At 54.1% G+C, this 17,234-nt stretch overlaps 6 protein-coding genes across 6 annotated transcripts; 3 read left to right on the top strand and 3 right to left on the bottom strand.

Annotated features, from left to right (window-relative positions):
* Window positions 1-87: 87 nt before the first annotated feature.
* HMPREF1541_03157 (uncharacterized protein) lies at window positions 88-2,185 on the bottom strand (the record flags this gene model as incomplete). Its single annotated transcript, XM_008717509.1, has 3 exons — window positions 88-1,648; window positions 1,699-1,785; window positions 1,836-2,185. The coding sequence occupies 3 exons, from the start codon at window positions 2,183-2,185 to the stop codon at window positions 88-90; spliced, it is 1,998 nt and encodes a 665-aa protein (XP_008715731.1).
* Window positions 2,186-3,235: 1,050 nt separating this feature from the next.
* Window positions 3,236-5,548, top strand: HMPREF1541_03156 (uncharacterized protein; the record flags this gene model as incomplete). The annotated part of the gene is made up of 2 exons (XM_008717508.1): window positions 3,236-3,465; window positions 3,514-5,548. 2 exons carry the CDS (start codon window positions 3,236-3,238, stop codon window positions 5,546-5,548), a joined length of 2,265 nt encoding a protein of 754 aa, XP_008715730.1.
* Window positions 5,549-10,011: 4,463 nt separating this feature from the next.
* HMPREF1541_03155 (uncharacterized protein) lies at window positions 10,012-11,334 on the bottom strand (the record flags this gene model as incomplete). Its single annotated transcript, XM_008717507.1, has 2 exons — window positions 10,012-10,830; window positions 10,876-11,334. The coding sequence occupies 2 exons, from the start codon at window positions 11,332-11,334 to the stop codon at window positions 10,012-10,014; spliced, it is 1,278 nt and encodes a 425-aa protein (XP_008715729.1).
* Window positions 11,335-11,893: 559 nt separating this feature from the next.
* HMPREF1541_03154 (diphthine synthase) lies at window positions 11,894-12,801 on the top strand (the record flags this gene model as incomplete). Its single annotated transcript, XM_008717506.1, has 2 exons — window positions 11,894-12,028; window positions 12,085-12,801. 2 exons carry the CDS (start codon window positions 11,894-11,896, stop codon window positions 12,799-12,801), a joined length of 852 nt encoding a protein of 283 aa, XP_008715728.1.
* A 914-nt stretch (window positions 12,802-13,715) lies between these two features.
* HMPREF1541_03153 (uncharacterized protein) lies at window positions 13,716-14,931 on the bottom strand (the record flags this gene model as incomplete). Its single annotated transcript, XM_008717505.1, has 4 exons — window positions 13,716-14,151; window positions 14,210-14,740; window positions 14,793-14,835; window positions 14,889-14,931. 4 exons carry the CDS (start codon window positions 14,929-14,931, stop codon window positions 13,716-13,718), a joined length of 1,053 nt encoding a protein of 350 aa, XP_008715727.1.
* Window positions 14,932-15,686: 755 nt separating this feature from the next.
* Window positions 15,687-16,953, top strand: HMPREF1541_03152 (uncharacterized protein; the record flags this gene model as incomplete). The annotated part of the gene is made up of 2 exons (XM_008717504.1): window positions 15,687-15,971; window positions 16,030-16,953. 2 exons carry the CDS (start codon window positions 15,687-15,689, stop codon window positions 16,951-16,953), a joined length of 1,209 nt encoding a protein of 402 aa, XP_008715726.1.
* Window positions 16,954-17,234: the final 281 nt, after the last annotated feature.

Raw genomic sequence — 17,234 nt, 5'->3', positions numbered from 1 at the left:
ATGCTCTCTGCAGCTTACTGATAAGCGAGCTTGGCAACGGAAGCGTCAAAAGAGGCAAGTACTCTGCGATCAAGAAAGCAACAAGAATCAGTAAGCTAGACTCAAACAGAAGGAGGATATGCGGGGGCTGAAGAAAGCAGGAATGCGACCACAGACTTGCTGGCTTTCCAGGAATGGGAGTGACTCACGCTGACTGCCATGGACATCCTCTTCGCCAAAATTGCCACTCACGGATCGCTTGCCGTTCAACATTCGAGGGACTGTGGCTTTATAAGCCAAGGCCTGGTCGAAGAAGCCGTCATAGATCATGTCTTCGACCGACAAGCCGTACAACCCTGCCACCGATTCCGAGGTGAGCACTCCTGATTCCTTAATGGCCTGGTAAACATATGGCGACTCAAAGAGAAGGTCAAATGTGACCTCGTAGGGGCCGGAATTCTTAGACCGCACCACTTGCGCAGCATCGCCAAGGGTCCGGATATCCTTGCTGGTCGTTCCCGAAGATGCGGTAAGGCCAGCGACAGTCAATCCTTTCTCGACCGCGTTCAGGACCACCGGATCCGTCTTGATTCCAGAAGATCTCGTTTCCGGCCAGGCTTGCTTTCCGACTTCGACTTGCCGCCAGGAGAACAGCACTCCTCGATCTCTCGGTGCAACGAAGCCTGACCTTGTGATGGGACTGCTGTCGATCTCGGTTGCTCCTTCTTCCCCTGCGCTCAGCTCCATCAGGTGATAGATGCAGAATTCAGCCGACGGCCCAGCCTCGATCTCGGTCTTGCCTGCGATACCAAACGCCATATTTCCACTGGTTGCCTTCTGTCCGGGGTACGGCCCGTGGATACAAGCAACGCGGGCGGCGTTGGCTACGCTGTTGGCCAGGTCTTGAGTCACACCACGCGTCTCGCCTACGACGCAGACTTCACCAACACCAAACTTGTGCAAAACCAGGTCCCAGTCCTCGTCTGCGTAGTGCCGATGTTGCAGCTTCACATACTCCCGAACCTTCTGGAACAAAAAGTCTATCTGCTCCGTTAGAGCCGAGTCCCGGAACGCGCCAACGAACATAGAGCGATAACCCTGTGACCTGGCACCTTCTAGTTTGATGGTGTACGGCTCTCCTATTGCGCGAGAATGCTGAAATTTAGCACCCATTGACCGCACCGACTTCCCATCCTCGAGCTCTTCGTAAGAAGCAGCAGTCAGGTCCAGACAGCCGCCTGGCCCAAGGAGCAGATCCGGCCTCGATTTCTCGTACAGGGTATGCGCGGCCACTGACACAGCTGTACACCGAGCTCCTTGGTCCAAGGGAATCACATCGAAGCTACCATCCCGGTAGATCGTTGCTCGGGCGGCTCTGCTCTTCGGTGTAGCACACTGGGCGCCGCATTCCAGAATCTTGCCAATGTGAAAGAATCCACCTAGTTGTGACCCCGGGAGTTTCGAAAGGGGTACCCTGGACTTACCCATGGCAGTGTATGCCATGAACGCGACGAATGGTGCGGGGTCGTATGATCTCCCTCCGACAATCACGTTGTAGTTGGGCTCTGCATACATGGCATCCAAGAAAGGCTCGGCGCCCATTTGCCCGACAATGGTGGGTGCCCCTTCAATGTCGGCGTCGGTCAGTAAAGGTACAGCGGATCCGCACCTATCAGACACTTTAGTGCTGTGCTTACATCAAGTTTCGATAGCTCTCACCCTCGAATCTTCCCATTTGCCAGATTTTCTTTCACCCGAGCCTTGGACACATCTGCATATACTGCCAAGCATTTGGTCTTGTAATTCCTTTCAAAGATCAGCAGCCAAAGAGTGACCGGCCTTACGGAGTCACTTACTGGTCTGAGACCTCTTGCACCTCGTTGATCACCTCAAGCATATCGTCTACGTGCTTGCCGCTTCCATCTCCACCTGCTGAGCTAAACAGCAGGGGCACCCGATACTTGTGGACCAGCCTCAAAAGCTTACCCAAGTCTCTAACATAAGCAGATCTTGGCGCAGATGTCGTGCCGTGCGCCAGCTTCTGGGGACCCGAGTCCGTTGACCCTGAGTCAAGAATAATTGCCGTTGGAATGTTGGTCTGAGACAGCCGGGCCAATTCCTGATCGCAGATATCTTCGTCTATGCCAAACCCGAGGCATCCCACGGGAGTCAGTACGTGGCAGAGGGGCTGTGTAATTGCTGCCATGCTCGTTATGCAATAGGCTGCTGTCAAATTGGGAACAATCACGATGAGGCGTGAACTCGGGCTGCTAAAGCAACAGGCAGCAACGTTTTGTCAAGTTTGAAACGCAATCGGCTGGGGAAACGTGCTTAAGGACTTCTTTAAGTGTGTCTGTTGTTGGCTCTGTTTCCCCGGTGGTTAACGCTTGCGAGAAACGGCGCCTCGTAATATAAGCGAAAGTCGCTTAGCGGGCCGAGTTATGCTTTGGCGGCGGGAATTGGGCAATATTCCACCTAGGCTCCAGAGTGCCCATGAGAAGTCATCATCGAAGCTTTCCACAGCTCATACGATATACGGTACACTGCGATGGCCACCATGGTGCTATGTAAAGCGGTAGCAGAATCGGCCCGAGATCGGATTCGCGGACGACCTAGCATTGACGAGCTGCGGCATCGGCGGACGATGTGCAGAGGCTAGCTTTAGTCCTTTGCGTATGCTGTATGCAGGAGGAGAAGTGTTAATTGCCTAGCATCTTGTGCTATCGCCATGCCTTGTAATGTATACCTCACATGTCTGGTCACAGCGCTTGCTTGAAGAAAGTATAGAAACATAACAATGTAAAGTACCTGATGGTCGCGAGCAGCATCGTCGCCGTGTCTGATCCCAGCTGCGAGTGTTCACGTGTAGTCTTTCAGTCCAGGGTCGTGGATCGAGCATCAAGTACGAGAATACATGCTGAGGCTGGCTTCGAAAGGGGCAACAAAGTTCCGGGGTAAGTTCGCCGCAAAGATTCTCCGTTCCGAGAGACTTGGCAACGGCGGCGGAAAGATGCGGTGCATTCGCGCAGTGACCGACATGGACCGCATCTGGCACTCGACTCACACGCGAACCGCCGACGAGAAGCTTCTCTGGAAAGGTCACCTCTGACTAAACAGTGTGCATCTGTTCGGAGTGGTCACCATTATTTCCAGCAGCGTTTCCTTGCGTTCCATCTCGATCATGCCACGATAGCCTCTTTCGCAACCGACCCCTCCTTCTGGCTTACCCAACACCACCCAACCACCTGCCGGCAGCATGGCGATGAACAGGATGAAAAGTGCATTTGCACCGCCCAAGAAGGGCGAAACTTTCGAGTTGCGAGCGGGTCTCGTGTCGCAGTATGCCTACGAACGAAAGGAGTCCATCCAGAAGACCATCATGGCCATGACACTCGGCAAGGATGTCTCAGCGCTCTTTCCAGACGTCTTGAAGAATATCGCCACTGGCGATCTTGATCAAAAGAAACTGGTGTACCTCTACTTAATGTAAGGCCTTGGGACTGTCGCAGTAAACGCAGCAACTAACTCGTCCAGGAATTATGCCAAATCACACCCTGACCTCTGTATCTTAGCCGTCAACACATTTGTACAGGATTCCGAGGACCCCAATCCTCTCATTCGAGCGCTCGCAATACGTACGATGGGCTGCATCCGCGTGGACAAGATGATCGATTATATGGAAGAGCCCCTCCGGAAGACGTTACGAGATGAATCACCTTATGTGCGCAAGACCGCTGCCATCGGCGTGGCAAAGTTGTTCGACCTAGCTCCAGCAACATGTCTAGAAAATGGCTTCCTGGAAATCTTACAAGAGCTACTAGGCGATTCCAATCCTATGGTGGTCGCAAATGCGGTGACGGCCCTCGCGGAAATTATGGAGACTGCTCCCGACACTCACGCCCTCAAAATCACGCCGAACACACTCAAGAAGCTGCTTATGGCTCTAAACGAATGCACCGAATGGGGTCGAGTTTCGATCCTGAGCACGCTAGCCCACTACAAAGCACAGGATGTCAAGGAATCGGAACATATCTGCGAAAGGGTTGCTCCACAATTCCAGCATGTCAACTCCAGTGTTGTTCTAGCCGCAGTCAAGGCGGTGCTCCTACATATGAAATATGTCAGCCCCGAGCAGGCTAAGACATACCTCAAGAAAATGGGACCTCCTCTTGTCACACTCATTTCATCCGCCCCTGAAGTTCAATACGTGGCACTACGGAACATCGATCTCATCCTCCAGAAACAGCCTGACATCCTCAGCAAAGAGTTGAGGGTGTTCTTCTGCAAATACAACGACCCACCATATCTGAAATTCTCGAAACTCGAAATTATGGTCCGAATAGCAAATGAGAGCAACGTCGACCAACTCCTGATGGAACTGAAAGAATATGCCCTTGAAGTCGATATGGACTTCGTTCGTCGGGCCGTCAAAGCCATTGGACAAGTCGCGATAAAGATTGAAGCTGCTTCAGAACGATGCGTCAACGCCCTACTCGATCTCATCAACACTAAGGTCAACTATGTTGTGCAAGAAGTCATTGTGGTCATAAAAGACATCTTCCGCAAATATCCCGGCTACGAAGGTATCATCCCCAAGTTATGTAAATGCATCGACGAACTTGACGAACCCAACGCGCGCGCCTCTCTGATATGGATCGTTGGCGAATATGCCGAAAAGATTTCTAATGCTGGTGACATCCTTGGAGGCTTCGTGGATGGTTTTGGCGAGGAGTTCTCTCAAACGCAACTCCAGATTTTGACGGCCGTGGTCAAACTATTCCTGAAGCGACCACAAGCTGCACAAGGACTTGTACAGAAAGTGCTCCAGGCTGCCACCGCCGAGTGCGACAATCCAGACATCCGCGACCGTGCTTTCGTCTACTGGCGCCTTCTCTCCAATACCACAGATCAGAATGCTCCTAAGAATATCATTCTCTCCGAGAAGCCCGCCATCACCACCACGATCCAGTCTTTGCCGCCCTCACTACTCGAGAAACTGCTTACGGAGCTCTCCACCCTTGCATCGGTCTACCACAAACCTCCCGAGCAGTTCATTGGCCAAGGTCGCTTCGGCGCCGACGCGGTCCAACAGGCTGCCATTGAGGAACAGATGCAAAATGCACGTGAGAACCCACTCGCGGCTGCCGCTGCCGCAGCTGCAGTCCAAGGCAAAGCTCCTCCACAATCACAGCAGAACAATGCCGAGAATTTATTGGATATCGATTTCGATGGCGCGGCGCCTGCGTCAGCGCAGAAAGAGCCAAGTAATGGCCTCACCGGCTTGGAGGGCTTAAGTGGCACGCCTGTGGGCGGCACGCCGGCGCGAGTTATGAGTCCGGTGAGCGGCGGTGCCAGTGGAATGGACGATCTGATGGGTGTGTTTGGCAATGGAGGTGGAGACAGCAGTGCAGCTGCACCTTCCTCGGCCGGCGGATTTGGAGGTATGAGCGATTCAGACATCATGAATGGCTTTGCGGGCATGGACCTGAGTGGGCAGTCTGGCCAAGGGCAGGCTCAGCAACAACCAGGTGGGAAGAAGACGAATGAGGACTTGTTGAGCTTGTTTTAAGGAGAATCGGTGTAAAGTTGCTGAGGGAGGGAATGAATGGGAAGAGGTCAGAGCACTCAATGCAGGTTTTCGTTGTTCGTCTCTGGCTGGCCGACTATCTGCGTTCTCGTGATCCGTTTCCTTATCCGTCCACTGTACTCCATCATGACTTGCTGGAGGAGCAAGCTACCGTGTGCTCACGCCAGGAGTGGAGGGTGGTGAGTTGACGCTGGTCCTGAATTGTAACAGTATCTCAAGGAGCCTATCTGCGAGTCGCTGGCACAGGAGCAGACTAAGAGTCAATCAGTAAAAAAAAGGAATGGATTCTTGCATCTAATCCAGCCGGCACCTGACACGCGAAGTCTCGCGATAAAGGAGACCTACGGGAACCTATTTTACCTATGGCTGACTATGTGGTTTTACGTTCACATTGTAGCAGGAAGGCTATAGTAGAGCATCCTCACTGGTTTCGTACTCCAACTAGGACACCCAACGTCGCTAGGCCGAAGATCATGTGTGGACCTCCACTGTGTAGACCGTTCCAAGTGGTGGGGACTCGAGGGACCGTTCCACCCAGGCGTTTTATGCCCAGGGTTCCTGCTGCTAACGCACAAGAATGTGCTGGGTAGGGACAAGCAGCTGTGCGGAAACTCGACGGTCAGTGGTTGAGGCGCTTTCGCCCAACCGCCGCCGCCGCACCTCCGCAATCTGCCAGGTCTTTCCAAGACCTGTCTCTGTGCCATGGAAGACACGATCAGGGTGTTGACATGACAAGATGCTTTTCGCAGTCAGACAGTTACGCAAAGCAGCATGGAAGGAGGATGAATGGACAAGAGAGTACCCATAGTGGAGGGCTGGCTGTCGGGAGGCTGGAAACATTGATTGAGTTAAATTTCGTTAAGCCAGGGAAAGCGGGTGATGATATCTCTTGGCTACAGAGTGGCGTGAGCGGACGCGAGCTGTTTTGCAACTGTTAGGGGCAGAGAGGTGTAGTAGAAAGTGAATGAAGAATTTCGGAGAGACGACGTATCCTACCTTTCACACAGTGTCTCATTGGCCTCTATGGCTGTAGCCGGCGATAATGTCCATGGTTTCAATTTTCTTTCTCCAGACGGTTGCTCGTCGAGGTCTTTTTGTTTTCAAGAAAATGTGATTCAGCTGAACTCAAAACGTGCTCGCTCTCCCCTGTCATATGGAGTTGATACTTTTCGCCTCACGATTGTATCAGCCTCCCTTCGTCGTCTCCTGCCTTACCGGAGCTTCTTAGGCTTTGTCGCTGCATTTAGCAGTTTCGATGTGCATATGCCGGCGACAGGGATCTTTTGAAAGGGCGGGATGGTCGCCATTGGGGGTTGGCGATGATGGCGTCTAGGATAATTTCCATGCCTGCAAGCCTCCCGACGTCCTCACGGACCATGCGACATAATGCATAAGAAATCGCCGTACGCAGTCATCATCGTCTGTTTTGTTTTGGATGAAGCCAAATGTAGATGCAACAGAGCTCAGCTCCTCGAAGCATATCAGAAGTACATCCATGATAGCATTGTTCAAGTCTTCGGCTTGCCACATCTTTGCCAGGGTATAAGCCTGCAATGCAGACTTGGACGCTTGCCATTAATAGCAGAAGTTAGGGATCTCGAGGTTGTACGGCAGGCGGTCATGATAAGGCCAGTGTACTATCGGCTGGAATGCCTCGCTCTCGGCCTCAGGCAGGCGTACCACTCCTTCTTGACTTTCCTTCATAGCTGCATCGGACAGGCTCGAAAGAAAGGAATGCGACGCAGGATATGTGTATGGATGATGAACTTGTGCTCTGGCGCGCCAACCAGGACCTCAGTGAGCGCTGCCCAGTCCGGATCAATATATGAATGCTTTCGGTTCGTGCCGGAAGAAGGTCTCGCTTGTGGTGTTGATGCGACAGTGGTTGAAGAGTTGGCTTGAGTTTGCTCAGTCATCATGGCGGTATAGGAGATGGCACGCTGCCAGAAATGGCAATGCAGGGCTTGTGGAGGAGAGGTGGAAAAGACAATCCAGTGGAGAGAGCACCAAGATGTATGTATAATCAGCTTGGGCGTCGCTGTCACCCAGAAGTCAGGCAAAGTTCAGGTCGAAGATGAGGCTTGCGGATGAGATTGTGACTCGAGAAAGAAGGTGATGTTGGATGCAGGCGGAAGTCAAGGCCTTTCTGCCTTCCTGGCAGACAGAAGCAAAGAAATGTGGCAATAGCTCTTCTATAGCCTGTGATGCTCGACGAGCACAAGATCTTGTGTTCCGGTGACAGTCACTGTCCAAGCCCTGGTCTTGGCATGGCACAGCCGTTTTAACAATGGCAAAGTTCGAACCGCACCGACAACAAGGCAAAAAGAAACCCCGGAAGACCAGTCCAAAGATGCAAAAAACCAAGACCTCTGAAAGGAGGTCCCCCGAAACGGTCCAGCTTGCAAGCAAGCCTATACGAGGCGGAAGCCGTTCTAGTATTCGCTAAGATTAGGCCGTCTACAACTTACGCTCTTTAGCCAGGAACTTCAGACTTCTGGTGACCCCACGGTGTACGATTTGAGAGGCCTTGAAGTTAATCAAGGACCTCCGCCGGACGCAGGGGAGCTAGTTGACCTTTTATGGTATGGACGAACTGGTGGACTAACACAGATTGAAGGCTGTTGCTTGCACCAGGGCCACACCGGATCTTGTGGTGGAATTGTTAGTAGGGTTTTTAGAATTTCTAATATATAACCATCAAGGGAGTTGTCTGGTCGACAGCCAGACTGCCTCCTACTGCCCGCAGGCAGCTGGACGAGGCTATGAGGCTGGTATGCCGCAGGTCTGTTTGCGTGCCAAGCTTCGGGCATACTGGCCTGTTAGCCGTGTTCATTGAGGCGATGTCACAACGACAAGTAGTTACAGCTTCATTGTCTGTGAAATACACCCACCACTGGTGCTGGTCCTGGCGACGGTTCATCCGCATCATGCGCAAGACATGTCCTTCAATGATAGAGTGCTAATCTATCAGCGATTCTGTGGGTGGAAGTAGGTCAGACAGCGAGGCAGACGGTCCACTGGACCCTTCTAAGTATCACACGCTACGCACAGCATAGTCCTGCTCAACATCAGTTGATAAACGAACTGCTAGGAGAAGTATGTAGTGTCCTGAATGGTCCATTTCTCTCGAAGCAATATCCTCAGCTATCACTGGTGTCTCCGCAAGTCTCCGCAGATAGAATCACGCTAAACACACATCTTTGTGGATGGAGTCGTTCGCCTTCAGTGTGCTGTGCCGCTGATCAGCTTACGAAAGGCCGGAGTATTAGTACCGTCGCCGCGAAGGCCCTGATGGCGTAAGGGATAATTTACAGTGTTGTTTGTGTGGCAACGGAAACGGTCCGTTCTCGTTGATTCCCTTGTTTGTACGCGTATTTTCAGTGCTGTCTACCAAGCCCGCGAGGCCATTTTGGCTGAGAAAGGCTCTCGCCTAGGTCAGATTGCCTGGTTGCCTTGCTCAAATCTTGGCAGCAATTTACGGTTAGCGCCGAATCTACTACTCCGCAAAAGTCTGGCCTGCGCAACTAAGCTCAACGTCACTCGTCCCCGGCCCTCTCCTCTACGTTGGGAGAACGGGGGCCGCCTGTACGCACATCTGTGCCATGCACTTTACAGTGAGGGACGTTCAGATGTCACTGATTATGGGGTGCAAAACCCACTCGAGTATCTGGACGGATATGATTCTCGGAGAGCTGTTACACTGCAAGACTCAAGATGAGGTCAAGGCGTCTATTCTTCCGCAGGGCTGGATGACGAAGGTCGTTCAAGATTCCTGAGCGAGGAAAAGGATGAAGTTCGATGGATAGTCGGATACGGCCCACTGGCTGCTGCATGGGGTGTAGCCTTGCTTTGGCTGTTGCTGTGGCAAATCGTCCGCGTGCGGCGAATGGCGTTTTTGGAGATGGAGGGTGCCTGCCGACCTTCGTGTTCCCTGAAGATACCAGAGGTTCTCCTCAGGGTCCGATTTCAGGGACGTAAGATGATATGCTGGCGCTTCAGCGGCTATTTGTCGAAGAGCAACGGACAACCCAGCCGACGCATCAGATGCCATGGCGAGCTGTTGTGGAGGAGGTTGAAAAATTGCAGCTGATCAGGCTGGGGAAGGTCGAGATGCTGGTAGCTGCCTAAATGACATTAATGAGCTGACTGAAGGGACTACGTGGGGTGAGGGAGGATTGGCACTGTGCGCAGCAGAAATACACCCACTGAAGCAGATGCAGAAGCGGCACCTCTCAACGGCCTTTTTGATTTCGAATTTATTGATTGCAGTGGGCCTTGCCGTGCAATTTTGAACCGCAGTTCGTAGGCCATACGATTCCCCGAATCCCATTCCCATGAACCACAGTTTCGTAGGCCATACCATTCCCATCCCGTTCCCATGACCAGAGCGCCTTCGCTAGTAATAACATGCGACCATCACATCGACTATCGGCGAGCTCTCCTTCTCAGATAAGTCGATAGGGCCGTCTCATGCCGGTCCAACCTTGCTGGAAGAAAGTGGCCTTCTTAGGCGGAATCTGCAGACGTCGGAAAGCCTCGCGGACGTGCTCGGGCTCGACAGGTGTACGACCTTCCTCGGTCATTGAGAATAGACTGCACTCCTCCCGCTTGCGCTTCTTCTCGCCTTGTCCCTTGGAGGTTTTGCGGTTGGCGAAGTCCTTCTCGGCCTTGACCTTGAGGGCAGTCTCGGTGAGTGTCTGAACGATTTCGAAGGTGAGGAAACCGAGAATATCGATGACATCGTCGTTGGGCTTGGTATCGACGATAGTTCCAAAGCCAGCCCACTCACGAAAGCGCTTGCCCTTTCTGAAGGTGAAGGACGCTTGACGACAGTCGGACCAGTAGACATATTCTTCCTTCGTCATATTTCTCGTGCGTTCGTCGGCGGAAGCTAGGCGTGCAAGGGTGGCTTCATTCTGTTCGTCTTCCTCCTCGTCTTCCTCGTCATCACGCTCCGGTACCTGGACAGCGTAGTAAGACTCAACATCCCAAGGTAGGATCAGCTTCTGCTTCTTGTTGGCCTTCTGAGCAGGACCACCAGCGGCGGGAGCTTGAGCACCATCGGCTTCAAGGTCAATATCGCCAGCATCGCCACCGCCGCCCTTGTCGTCAGAGTCCTTGACATTCTTGCGCACATCCTTCCAAGACAGAAAAGTCTTCAAGCGAGAGACCTTGGATTTGTCGTGGCGGATCTGGAAGATGAGATCGGCAACGGTGATGGATTTGTGACCTCTACGGTTGGCATACTCGGTCGCGACTTTGAGCTGTAGCACTTTAGATAGAATCAACAAAGTAAAGAATAGGCTCACCATGTGTACGACTTGTTCTCTGACGATTTCCTCGATCAACCATGTGGTCTCGGCGGAGGGTTCGGCAGTCTCACCAGAGACAAACATCATCTTGCCGAAAACGTCAACAAGATATTCTCGATACTCACGTAGGGACTCATCGGGGAAGGGGCCAGGTTTCAGGATAGCAGGTTCTGGCAGGCGTGGCGGAGATTGAACTTCGGGCTCGTAGACCATGCCGTTCCCGTCGTGTACCATGCGGTTCCCAAGATATTCGTCGGCTCCGACATGGCGATTGTCGGCTGGTACCTCGAGCGTGTTCCAGAACTCCATTGAAATGCCGCCAACATGGTGATCGCTGGGTGCATGAGTCGGGAAGCGGCCGAATGGTGCGCTCTCGATGGATTTGTTAGGACTCTGCAGGCTGCGCGGCAGGAAGCCGAGAGCACTTGCAGACTTCTTGCCACCTTGACGTGTCATAGTGGATGTTCCGGTATTCGGTGCACAGCAAATGAGACGGAGGCGCGAAAGCAGTTGTCGAAACCCGATCGTGGATTTTCAGATGATGAATGGCAACGCGAGCCTTGTTGCCGCGTTGCCCCGCAGGGAGCCGCATGGTGGCAGTCCACAGTACGCCTCCTGAGCCTGGCCCGAAAGTGCTATGAAATATCAAGACATACCTGTTGGATCTCCTGCCGGTACTTGGCCGGTCGCTCAACCGCCATTGCGCATGGATGTCGTAGACTTCGCTAGCAGCGCTCGAACGATGCTAACAACTTCGAATAGGCTGTTGACCGCCTGCGATGTTATGATGCCAGGTCTTGGTAATGCGTGTGTGTGAGTCAGAGATGCAGTATGTGAGTGGTGGTTAGGAGAGGGTATGTTGGAGAGCAGGAACGTTAGTCTTGGCTTTGAGGCCTTGTTCTCTACGGTGAAGCAAAGACACAATCACGCAAACAGTCACTCAGCTGCGACCTCTCGCTGGGTGAACACATTGAAAACCTCCCTTTTGGCAGATCAAGCTGGTCCAACGTCAGTCATGCTCTACCTGGTCGGCCTAGGCCTTGCAGACGAAACAGACATCACCGTCAAGGGTCTCGAGGTTGTCAAGAAGGCCGACCGCGTATACCTCGAGGCATATACCAGCATCCTGCTCGTGGATAAAGAGAAACTTGTGCGTTCCTACCATGTGCATCCTACGCGCGCGCTGACTCTGACAGAGGTGAGTAGGAGTCCTTCTATGGCCGAGATGTCATCCTTGCCGATCGAGAAATGGTTGAGTCGTCCAGCGACGAGATTCTCGCTGGTGCTGACAAGCTGAACATCGCCTTCTTGGTCGTCGGTGATCCGTTCGGTGCAACAACGCACACTGATCTCGCCCTCCGCGCTCGTGAGCTCTCCATACCCATGCAATCGATACCAAACGCGTCTATCCTGAACGCCGTTGGCGCTACGGGTCTACAGCTGTACAACTTCGGGCAGACAATTTCCATGGTATTCTTTACCGAGACCTGGAAGCCTTCGTCCTTCTACGATCGCATCAAAGAGAACGTGCAGATTGGGTTGCATACCCTTGTCCTCCTTGACATCAAGGTGAAGGAGCAGAGTCTTGAGAATATGGCACGAGGTAGGAAAATCTTCGAGCCACCGCGATACATGACTGTGGCACAGTGCGCAAGCCAGATGCTCGAGACCGAGGAGGAGCGCAAGGAGGGGGTCTACTCGGAAGACAGCCTCGCCATTGGTGTTGCGAGACTGGGCTCCGCGGATCAACAGATGCTGTGCGGCACTCTCAAGGAGCTAGCCGACTCGGATCTCGGCCCACCACTCCACAGTTTGGTCCTGCTAGGTAAGCGAGCGCACGAGCTGGAAAAGGACTACATCAAGGCTTTCGCGGTCAACGGGGAATCTTTCGGGCAGAGCTGGTCCAAGCATCACCACCAATAGCGGCCGTGGAACGGGAGAGCTCGTGAACCCCAGCTACTACGATCCTTTAGATCTCTTTCTCTCCTAATCAATGAGGCAGCTCTTGCAACTTCAGACTGTACAGAAGCAAAGTCGTGTGATCTGTCCAAAATTTCCGATGTTGATCCACAGACGGCGCCGAAGCTTGCCACACTTTTTCTACCGTGATACAACAGCCGACTATTCAGACACGCGATCTCCCTTCCGGTAGGTGTCTCCTAATATTCCATCTTTGTGGCTGCTTCGAGTGCTTACCTCATGATTTAACTTTCTGTGAGCCTAGAAGCTGAGGCTATCCTGCGCCGTCACCTGGTAGGCAAGCACAACCACCTTCGTAATTTTTCGTGGAATTGGCCGATGATAGACCATGCTCGGACCACAGCATTTCTCGAGCTCACCAGGTTTCCCCGACATTCAGTTTGTGGCTGCAGCTGGGCCCCGGTGAAGGTCCCCGAACATGGGAGCCCCGGCGGCCGTTTTGCCGGCTGGTCATGCACCAAAATCGCAGTCTTGAAGGCAGTGGATGAGTCTCTGCAAGCCAGGCAATACAGTGCAGGGCAATAAACAAGCCGGCTCGCCATGTCCTGGCTAATGGCCGCGTCAAGCACCTATTTACGCTTTGCGCTCACCAAGTAGAGCCAGTCCTGAGGCATTGCTCGTCCGGAAATGGGTTTGATGTGGCGTTTTCATTTCGCTTGTCGTATCCATTTCGCATCCACTAACCCGACATCTCACGCAGCACACCCTGCAGGAAGTCCATCTTGATGACGCCGCCGAATCTGTATCCAGCGTCAGTCGCGATATTTTGGAAAAGTCGAGCACCGACCGGCGCGTAGGGCCTCGCCGCGAGTGCAAGTACACACGAAAACACGCCTCCAGAAAACGGATAGTATCACTTACCCATAGCACTTGATATGCACCAGCAACTTATCCGACAAGCGCTCCAGCGCGGAGGTGGTGAGGCGCGCAAACCCGGCGTGCCCTTGCACGCAATGCCAGGCCTGCACTGGCGTCACCTCGCCGCCCTCCTTGGGCAATTGCTCAGACGTGTGCAGCAGGCTGGACAGGATTGAGCGAGGGGCATCCCAGGTCTGTGGCGGCGTGGGCGGGAGCGCTTTTGAGGGGCTGGGCCAGGAGGAAGTGTCGGCGCTGTTGTCTGTCTCAGGAGGAGGTGTGAGGGTGGGTCGCGTGGTGGCGGCGGCGGTAGGTGTAGAGCTGGCGACGCAAGAGAGCAGCGTGGCGGAGAGGAGGTGCATGTGGCCCTGCGGTGTGTGGGCGTCGACGGGACAGGTGGAAGGGTCGTGGATGTGGGGAAGGCAGGGCGACTCGAGTCTGGTATCTCGTGAGTACAGGGGTTGGAAAATAGGACGTTTTGGGAGCGAAGACATACTTGAGGACGAACTCCATGGCAACGATTACCGGATCCAGCTCCGCCACAAACCCGGACGGCTGCCTCTGATGCGGCGAATGCGCCATCGCCGGCCTCGCCGCTCCCTTTTGCGTTCCTCGACGCGCCAGGTTCGGCGAGCTGAAGTTCGTGTACGTCGTCGCCTCTGGCGCCGGTGGTGGCCCACTCATCTCCGGAGCGCCCATCAGCAGCTGGTGCGGCTTACCGTTGACAATCTCGAGCCTGATGGTCGTCACAGGCGGAGCAGCGTCCTCTAAGAACGTGCCGCTGAAGGCCATGAAGCGGTCCGCCGCGCCATCCTGGAACCAGGACTCAGCTGGGTCGGAGGAAGCGGGATTGCTGCGCTTGGACAACCGCAGAGCCTCCTCGCAGAGGTCGAGGCGGCGCTGCAGCGCGGCGACTTCGCCGCGTAGACGCTCGGCGTCGGCGGTGAGGCGCGCGTTGTCCGATTGGAAGCGACTGAGTTGGCGTTCGAGGAGGCGGAGATATTGGTCGCGGCGCTCGCGGAATGTTCTATACAGTGTCAGGCACCTCACTTGAGGGAATAGTGCCGCTGTGGCCTTACTTCTGGGCTCGCCGGACCTGCTCTCGACGTTTCTCGGCTCGTTCTGAAGATGTTAAGTCAGCAAAAGCATGGAGGCTGTCGCCGGTGTTGCCACACCTTCGGACGACCGAAAGAACGGCCTAATTTCCAAGTGCACCATCGTTGCCAAATTGTCCCGCTTACCAACTTTGCTTCGCTATACAAACTCGGGTTGGATTAGAGATCAGACAATCTCAGCTACGGAGTACCAGTACGCGAACTTAAGGCAACCTTCCAGAAACACAGAGATCTGCATATCAGACCCACGGTTTGATGAGGGTGATCATTCCTTCGTCACGACTTGCCAAAGGGGGCCCGCGCCCACGCGTCGCAAAGCCCTGCCCCTGTGCCGAAACGTTTCCCCCTTCACGTGAACGGGCATATTACGCTTCCCAGCCTTAATCCGAGACATCCGCTGCGGCAGCAAGGGGCGCGAAGCGTTTCTCTGCTTCGGACGCGGCCGAGCGGTACAGCCCCAGCCGAGCAACGTGTTGGAGATGATCGATAATCGAATATTTCTCGATTCGGTTTAGAAGGGCAAGGGCCAATCCTCGCTTGAAGTGTGGCTTGGGGGCCTCATCTGATACCCACTTTCTTTCTCGAAAAGGAAGTTTTGGATAGATAATACATACTTGCTGGCATGCTAACGACATACAAGCGCCGTGGCTCAGAGCATCTCGAGCACCGAGGGATCGTTAGTTCGCAAGTGGAAGGTGTTGATAGGTAATAGTCTTTGTAAACCTGTAGCGTCAATATGCTTGGAGCTCCGAAGCCAGTGTGGTATATAAAGCTGGGAGGAAGAGCGGCTCGATTGATCCTCGCAACAAATCTTGCAGCATTCACTCCCAACTCAAAGTCCATATCCCTCCTTCCATCATGCACTTCAACAGTCCCAAAGCCCTGCTGCTAGCAACATGGCTCGCCCAAGTAGCCACCCCACGTCCGTTCTCACCGCCCTCGTCAGCAAACGCGATCTTCTTCCTGACCAACGACGCAACCAACGCCGTAGTCGCCGTTCCAATCTCCAGCGATGGAAAGCTCTCAGGCGGCACCGTGACTCCCACCGGTGGCGCTGGCTCCAACAGCGTCAATGCCATGACAGGAGAACCTGATGCGCCCGATGCCCTGATCGGGCAGTCTGCACTGGCTGTGTCCGGGCAGGTGAGCCTCACTGAACCAAGCCGAATAGCCAATTTCATGCTGACTTGTCTCTCACCAGCACGTCTTCGCAGTCAACGCAGGCAGCAATACGCTGACCATGCTGACCATCGACCGCGCCGATCCCACGAAGCTTACCATCCTCGGTCAACCAGTCCCGGTACAAGGAGAGTTTCCCAACACGGTGGCAATCTCGCAAAAGCATCGACTCGCTTGCGTGGGCACAACGGGAGCCCAAAATGGCGTCTCGTGCGCGCCCTTTTCGCGCGAAGGACTCGGGCAGTTCGACGGTCTGAGGTCCTTCGGGCTGAACCAAACCACACCGCCCGAGGGGCCGACCAACAGCGTCTCCCAGCTCTTGTTTTCGGAAGATGAGTCGGCGCTGTTTGCGACCGTCAAGGGGAATCCCGCGGTCAATACCACGGGATTCTTCTCGACGTTTCCGGTGCAGACCCAGGGCAAGCAAGCCAGCGTTTCGACCCAGGACGTTCGCAGCTCCCCCCACGGAACAGCGGTCCTCTTCGGCTCAAAGACCATCCCAGGCACCTCGTCCGTTTTCGTGACCGACGCCTCGTTCGGCGCAGCCATCTTATCAGTGAACCCCGCAGATGGCGAGGCTGCGTTGGTGGCAAAGCAAACTATCGAGGGCCAGCGCGCCACGTGCTGGGCGACGATCTCGTCCACGACAAGCACCGCGTTCGTGACGGACGTGCTGAGAGAGCGGCTGGTGGAGATGAGCTTGTCGGACGCGAGCATCTTGAGCATCACGGACCTAAATACGGGCGCGCCGGGGCTGCTGGATCTAGAAGCGGTGGGCGATATGATATATGTGCTTAGCCCTGGCAATGGATCGACGCCCGCGGCGGTGTCGGTTATGGATGCGTCGGGTGGTGGCGCCGCGTCGGTGGAGTTAGTGCAGCAGTTCGATGTGTCCGGCCTCGGGGTTGGGCCGAATGCGCAGGGCATGGCGGTGCTGAGGCCCTAGCTTGGTTGCGTCTCTGTTGACATGCGGATAGGCTCTCTGGACTGGTTGATTCTGGCGTACCTTTGTACATAAGATAGGACGAACAAGACACGGCAGCGAATAGAATAGACATCAAAGTTGCCAAACAAATACAGAAGAATTTGAATCGAATCTGTTGATGGGTTGCCTCAAGATCAAGGCTAGTAATGCCAATGGCGAATTCCTCCAGGTTTAGAGGCCTTGCACTTTTTCCTCTGCACGCCGTCATTAGATCGTGAATCGTGATAACATACCCATAAGCC

Source organism: Cyphellophora europaea (assembly GCF_000365145.1).
Source record: "Cyphellophora europaea CBS 101466 unplaced genomic scaffold supercont1.3, whole genome shotgun sequence".
Classification (NCBI taxonomy): Eukaryota; Fungi; Ascomycota; class Eurotiomycetes; order Chaetothyriales; family Cyphellophoraceae; genus Cyphellophora; species Cyphellophora europaea.
The sequence above is the reverse complement of the archived record's forward strand: the minus strand, read 5'-3'. Positions and strand labels throughout refer to the sequence as shown.